This window comes from Pangasianodon hypophthalmus, chromosome 24 (assembly GCF_027358585.1).
Source record: "Pangasianodon hypophthalmus isolate fPanHyp1 chromosome 24, fPanHyp1.pri, whole genome shotgun sequence".
Classification (NCBI taxonomy): Eukaryota; Metazoa; Chordata; class Actinopteri; order Siluriformes; family Pangasiidae; genus Pangasianodon; species Pangasianodon hypophthalmus.
The window spans coordinates 69962-77461 of record NC_069733.1 but is presented as its reverse complement, the minus strand read 5'-3'; the positions used below and the strand labels follow the sequence as shown (position 1 = coordinate 77461).

At 45.0% G+C, this 7500-nt stretch overlaps 2 protein-coding genes across 5 annotated transcripts in view; one reads left to right on the top strand and one right to left on the bottom strand.

Moving 5' to 3' along the window:
- Positions 1-4650, top strand: part of areg (amphiregulin) — an 18458-nt gene extending 13808 nt beyond the window's left edge. For all 4 annotated transcript variants that reach the window (XM_034302477.2, XM_034302479.2, XM_053229183.1 and 1 more), the window contains 5 exons: positions 1214-1381; positions 2780-3020; positions 3259-3432; positions 3523-3627; positions 3940-4650. In XM_034302477.2, coding sequence (XP_034158368.2) covers positions 1214-1381; positions 2780-3020; positions 3259-3432; positions 3523-3610 — 671 coding nt within the window. In that variant the 3' untranslated portion in view covers positions 3611-3627; positions 3940-4650. The remainder of the gene's footprint in view (positions 1-1213; positions 1382-2779; positions 3021-3258; positions 3433-3522; positions 3628-3939) is intronic.
- A 1100-nt stretch (positions 4651-5750) lies between these two features.
- LOC128317345 (uncharacterized) lies at positions 5751-7463 on the bottom strand. The gene has a single exon (XM_053229236.1). The coding sequence runs from the start codon at positions 7461-7463 to the stop codon at positions 5751-5753; it is 1713 nt and encodes a 570-aa protein (XP_053085211.1).
- Positions 7464-7500: the final 37 nt, after the last annotated feature.

Here is a 7500-nt window from a genome sequence, read left to right as displayed (position 1 = left end):
CTCTGCTCCGTCCAATACGGTAATGCTTTAGACAGACAAGTCCTGGCCTGGTTTAGATCTCACTGTACAGACCCTTAACGATTTATTAGATTTAATGGAGATTTTTGTCCCACAAGGTTCTTGTAACATGTGGCACAAACTAAGTAGTTTTATTTATTAAAGGCTTTCCAAAAAACCCTGGTCATTGTATACACAAGTAGTGTACACAAGTAGACAACATCAAAAAGAGCAAATCTATAATCATAAATGAAAGGCAGGAATGAGACGTCAAAACTAGAATGAACATGGATATGAAACGAGGCTTAGTAATATACACAAACAGGTACAAGACTTCACAACCAGATAAGACACAGGAGAGCATAAATAACAAACGAATCAAGAGCGAAACGGACAAATGAAACAAACGAAACCTTCTTCTCCAAAACTGTGATAAAACAGAAATGCTGATGTTTTTACTCGTTCTGTCGCAGTGATATTACTGATTTCACTCTGGAGCGCCTTCTTCTGTAAAACCAAAAGCTCCAGTTAAAAACTTTAGTGTAACTGGTATTTTCCCACACTGCTGCTGACTTCTGGACTGTGATTGGTCAGAAGTGTTGGACGATACACTAATAATAAATGGGTTAAAAGACAAAAGAAAAATGTGTGTAAATAATAAATGATGTGGTGAAGTTTTCTGTAATGTGTTTATGTAACATTGATGGAAGGAGTCTCCAGTGTCAGTTCTTTGTAACAGTCAGAGGTAAAGCTGTAACTGTAAGTTTTCTGACATCTTCAGGACAGAGGAGTTTACGCTTCTTTGCGGTTTCTCAGTAACATGCGGAACAAGCTGCGATTTTTTTGTCTTATTAACTTCTTGAGAGAGAGAATAAAGAGGCTGGTGAGGGAACGAGTGTTTATAGCTGCTATAACGTAAGCGACAACAGGAACTAACTCGTTTCTCCGACATTAAATAATATAACAAGTGAATATCATGGCATAAACAGTGTTAGTTTGTTTTTTAATTAATAGAAAACTGTAGTTTATAGGTTATACATAGGTGTAGTTTATATGAATTGCTGTGTTATGAGAGGAATAGAACACACAGGGACGTGCTGTTATAGGAAAATAATCAACTTCGGGGTGATAAGTAACTCTGCTTCATCACACCCCCAAGTCAGTCTGTAATTGTGTGTGTGTGTGTGTGTGTGTGTGTGTGTGTGTGTGTGTATAGCCTGCAGTGTGCTCATCTCTTTAGCTTCATCTGCCACTCACTCCTCTGAGCTGGGTCATGTGACTGTGATGTCAGCATCAGGGGAGGGGCTTCAGAGTGCACTTGGGGAGGAGCCAGAATCTGAGGAAGGACCTTCAGGACTGTTTACAGGGCCACCCTTAGGCAAAGGTTTGCACACACACACACACACACCACCTAGAATGGAGCCTTAAGAGACCCCACAGGAACATTAACCCCTACAGAGAAGATCTAGACTAGCTGAACTCTGGGCTGTAGATGTTGTAGCTTTTGTAGATACTGTAGGTGTTGTAGATGTTGTAGTTGTTGTAGATGGTGTACATGGTGTAGATGTTGTAGATAGGGTTAGGGTGTATGTAGTGTAGTTGTTGTAGATAGTATAGTAAGTGTTATAGATGTTGTAGAGGCTGGGGGTATATGTGTTATAGTTTTTTGTAGGTGTTGTAAGTTTTGTAGGTGTTATAGTTGTAGGTGTTGTAGATGGTTTAGGTGTTGTAGATGGTGTAGGTGTTGTAGTTATTGTAGATAACTCCGGGAATAATTACATCACACACCTCCACATGGAAAACTAATCCCGTGTGAATAGATATTTTGATTATTTTGATATAATAATGTGAATTAGATGCATTTGGTGGGAAACTAGAGCATGTTAAAGGACAGGTTCAGTTGCTTTTTTGGTAAATGATATAATTTTGTTATGCATTTTATCTTAAAAAGTTCACATTCTTGTTGAAATCATGACCATGAGGCTGAATCCTAACTGGAATATCTCAGGAATGTGATTTTTGTTAGGGAAGGAAGGTCATTCCGTAAGGACAACATTGTGTAGACTGTTTGAGACGAAGATGTTTTTGCTACAGAGCGATGATGAGAGAGATGACATTAGTCCTCATGAGTAAAGCGCGTTACTACGACAAAATCTACGCAAACTTGAATTTGCTATTGCAACTAACACACCAAGTCCAAAAATCTCATTTAAAAAAAGACCAATCCCAGTAAAGTTCTTTGATTTCTAATGCGGTGTTGGTAGCATGTTGAGCTGTGATTCACTCCTCGAACTTCTAACACTGAACTCTTCACAAGCACCTGCTCGCACTTCTCCCGGATCTGTGACGTAAAATCATTCTCTTCACTTGAAAACACAGGCTAATTTTGTTTATTTTTCACACACACACACACACACACACACACACACACATACACATGCACACTCTGTGCTTTTTGCCATTTATTAAACAAGCAATGCACAAGAATAATTACAGAGACAAGGATAACTAACAAGGCTTTTTTAAAATATCCAATTCTATGTGTGTGTGTGTGTGTGTGTGCTTGTGCACATGTGCATGTGTGTGTGTGTGTGGGTGTGTGTGTGTGTGTGTGGGTGTGTGGGCACATGTGCATGTGTGTGTGTGTGCACATGTGCGTGTGTGCGTGTGCGTGTGCACATGTGCGTGTGTGTGCACATGTGTGTGTGTGTGTGTGTGTGTGTGTGTGCGCACATGTGCGTGTGTGTGTGTGTGTGTGTGCACATGTGCGTGTGTGTGTTAGGTCGTGGTGGCCGCAAGAAACACGGTGGGAAAAAGAGGACTAAGGCCCAGATGAGTGTGAGACAGAGGAATAGCACACCTGCACAGAATCTTACCTACAGCCCCACCCACAGTACCTCCCACGGCTCCGCCCACACCAACAACCACAGCTCCGCCCCCGATCCCTGTAGCACCTCCCACAGAGAGTACTGCATCCATGGCTACTGCACCTACTTACATGACCTGAAGGAGCCCGTCTGTGTGTAAGTACACACACATACACACACACACACACACACTCACACACACTCTCTCTCTCTCTCTCTCACACACACACACACACACACACACACACACACACACACACACACACACTGGTTGTTTAGTCTGTGCACTAACTATTTGAGTAATTAATTTACCTGTTACAGGCTAGATGATTGACAGATGTATGATTTGATTGACAGGTTTTGATCTGACTGACAGGTGTGTTTTGATTGACAGGTGTATGAAGGGGTATGACGGTGTGCGATGTGGTATCCACCTGCTGCAGACGGGTTCGGGTTCCGGGGGACGGGATGATCACCATGATGACACACTGCACATCATACTCATTACCATCACAGTCGTCCTGTCAATCATCAGCTGCTCCGCCCTCCTACTCATCATCTGTGTGCAGTAAGACCTCACACACGCACACATGCACACACACACGCACACGCTCACCTCCACACTAACTGTGTGTGTGTGTGTGTGTGTGTGTGTTAGCTACAGAGCTCAGCACAGTTTCCAGGCAGCGTTACTCAGTACTGCTGATGAAAGTGACAAACTTCAGAAGAACAACAGCGCTGTGTGACAGAGCGCCCCCTGCAGGTAATAATAACAACATTAATAATAATATTATTAATAATAATAATAATACAGTTTACAAAATAGCATTTATGTCACCTCCTACTGAAACAACCCTTATCTGCAGTACTGTTCCCAACACACACTCGTCCACTTCCCCTAACCACTCTGACGTGTGTATCACACCTACATCACACACACTTACAGCACAAGAGGAGGAGTATGAAGAATTATTCATAACATTACTCAGCAGCATCAATCCACCAAGGGGAAATGTTAAAGAGGATTAAACTGTGTGTGTGTGTGTGTGTCTGTGTGTGTGTGTATGTGTTTCAGACACAACAGAATGAGCGGAGCGTGCACAGACACACAGCTTTGGAGAAACACGCTACGTGCTTCACCCTGAATATTTATTGAATTTATTTATTGGAAATGTATTTTATATTTGAATATTTTCACAGTGTGTGATGTAGAATATTGTTAATATACAGATCTGATGATGATGATCGTTCCTCACTCTCACCACTTTCGTGCCTCACTTCCTTTTAAATGCTAACATGCAGTGTGTGAGGTCTGTTCCTCGCTAACGCCAGAGTGTGGAAACAGCGTGTGACATTTAGATGAGTTGTTCAGTGCTGTTTAAAGGTGCAGTGTGTAACTTTGTGTAATGTTTACTCCCTCTGCTGCCTGTGAGGAGAACTGCAACTGCAGTTAAACTACACATGCCTAGAGTCTATAAGAGAAAGGGGGTGTGGCTAATTTCAGTACCAGGATACTGTAAACAGAATCCTTATTACAGGTGTGGAAACCTTTACAAACTGCACCTTTATACTGCGTGGGTCACACTGCTGTTAAACCCCCAAATCAGCTCTGATTCTATAAACATTTCAGTTTCAGTCATGCTCTGATTTTTAAAGCTAATTCTGATGCTAAGTTAAAGGTGTGACTCTTTTGCTAGGAATGAACACAGTATGGTTGTGTAACCACGGTAACCAGTTGTTGTGTAGAGCACTAAAAAAAGTATTAAAGATGTAACAAACCGATGACCTGAAACCTTTTCTCTCAGTGTTTTCATTCACATCCGAGTCTGAGACCATTAGCGACTGAATTAATGCAGTGCACATAAACACATTAATCAGATTATTATCAAATCAGACTATTTTTTAAACACACTCACTGCCACGGCTGATTTGTTATGAGTTCTCGATCAGAGTGTCTGATCTGATCTGATGATGCACAGTGCAGTTTGGTGACAGGGGGCGTGGCAGCAGTAATACAGGTCACAGCTTTTACTCTTTTTAAGACCTGTGTGTTACCCCTGAGGTTCTGGAAACTTCCTGAAGGAAAACCACACAGTTCCTGTATGAGTTCCTGAACCATGATCCTTATGGAGAATAACAGACATGATTATTTTTGATGTGTAGTGTGAATATTAACACAAACTTTTTAATCAACTTTAGATTCTGAGTTTGTGTCTTAACATTGCTGAGAGTGGTGTGCTACTGCACACGCACACACACACACACACACACACACACCAAGTTTCTGACTTTACATTCACCTAAATGTAAAATCATTGCCAAAAGGGTTCCTCCACGGCAAGACTTTCAGAATTCCCAAAAGGGTTCCTCCAATCGAAACATTGCTAAAACTCCTAATCTGCCTTGGAAACTTGCCTGGAGTTTCAAGTTGGACCCAAAGTAGAAAGCAGGCTGTAGAGGAGTTTACCCAGCATTCCCTGCAACCTGGACATGTGGTCGTATGACTTTATGTCAGATTTAAGGGCTGTGTCTCAAACATTAGCATGTGAAAGAAGAGTTCACTCTAACAGTAATGCTAGTCAAACACTCTTAAAAGACTGCTGAGGGACACGAACTCACAGACTAATTATGAGATTTCATCTGTAACCCAAACTGTCACTTGTATGGAATGCATTATGGATAATTCACATATGGAATACTTACTGCATTAACAAATAACCACCATCAGGTTGTTTCGGTAGAACAGAAAGGAAGTCGTTCTTCGTGTGTATTTGTGTCTCAATCTAATTGGTTCACAGTTACAGGATCCACTAAATCAGGGGCTGTGGATCCACTGGTGGAACTCTTTCACTGCTAATATGCAGCACTGCACAAACCACGGATATGTCACATGCCCTGGCTGGATCTACTCTTAACAGTCTTAAACAGCTGAAGTATGACTCTCCATATCCCCTCCATACCCTCTCCATATCCCCCCCATGTCCCCTCCATATCCCCTCCATACCCTCTCCATGTCCCCTCCATGTCCCCTCCATATCCCCTCCATACCCTCTCCATATCCTCTCCATATCCCCCCCATGTCCCCTCCATATCCCCTCCATACCCTCTCCATGTCCCCTCCATGTCCCCTCCATATCCCCTCCATACCCTCTCCATGTCCTCTCCATGTCCCCTCCATATCCCCTCCATACCCTCTCCATGTCCCCTCCATGTCCCCTCCATATCCCCTCCATATCCCCTCCATACCCCCTCCATATCCCCTCCATATCCCCTCCATACCCTCTCCATACCCTCTCCATATCCCCTCCATACCCCCTCCATATCCCCTCCATACCCTCTCCATACCCTCTCCATATCCCCTCCATATCCCCTCCATATCCCCTCCATACCCCCTCCATATCCCCTCCATATCCTCTCCATATCCCCTCCATACCCTCTCCATATCCCCTCCATACCCTCTCCATATCCCCTCCATATCCCCTCCATATCCCCTCCATACCCTCTCCATATCCCCTCCATATCCCCTCCATACCCTCTCCATACCCTCTCCATATCCCCCCCATATCCCCTCCATACCCCCTCCATATCCCCTCCATACCCTCTCCATATCCCCCCCATATCCCCTCCATGTCCCCCCCATATCCCCTCCATATCCCCTCCATACCCCCTCCATACCCTCTCCATACCCTCTCCATATCCCCCCCCATATCCCCTCCATGTCCCCTCCATATCCCCTCCATACCCTCTCCATGTCCTCTCCATGTCCCCTCCATATCCCCTCCATACCCTCTCCATGTCCCCTCCATGTCCCCTCCATATCCCCTCCATATCCCCTCCATACCCCCTCCATATCCCCTCCATATCCCCTCCATACCCTCTCCATACCCTCTCCATATCCCCTCCATACCCCCTCCATATCCCCTCCATACCCTCTCCATATCCCCTCCATATCCCCTCCATATCCCCTCCATACCCCCTCCATATCCCCTCCATATCCTCTCCATATCCCCTCCATACCCTCTCCATATCCCCTCCATACCCTCTCCATATCCCCTCCATATCCCCTCCATATCCCCTCCATACCCCCTCCATACCCCTCTCCATATCCCCTCCATATCCCCTCCATACCCTCTCCATACCCTCTCCATATCCCCCCCATATCCCCTCCATATCCCCTCCATACCCCCTCCATACCCTCTCCATATCCCCCCCATATCCCCTCCATACCCTCTCCATATCCCCTCCATATCCCCTCCATATCCCCTCCATACCCCCTCCATACCCTCTCCATATCCCCTCCATATCCCCTCCATACCCTCTCCATATCCCCTCCATATCCCCTCCATACCCTCTCCATACCCTCTCCATATCCCCCCTATATCCCCTCCATACCCTCTCCATATCCCCTCCATACCCCCTCCATACCCCCTCCATATCCCCTCCATATCCCCTCCATACCCTCTCCATATCCCCTCCATATCCCCTCCATGTCCCCCCCATATCCCCTCCATATCCCCCCCATACCCTCTCCATACCCTCTCCATATCCCCTCCATACCCCCTCCATACCCTCTCCATATCCCCTCCATATCCCCTCCATACCCTCTCCATATCCCCTCCATATCCCTCCATGTCCC

What these genes read in the sequence shown, in the direction of transcription:
- LOC128317345 (XM_053229236.1), bottom strand. Translation starts at nt 7,463, where the DNA reads ATGGAGGGGATATGGAGGGGATATGGAGAGGGTATGGAGGGGGTATGG.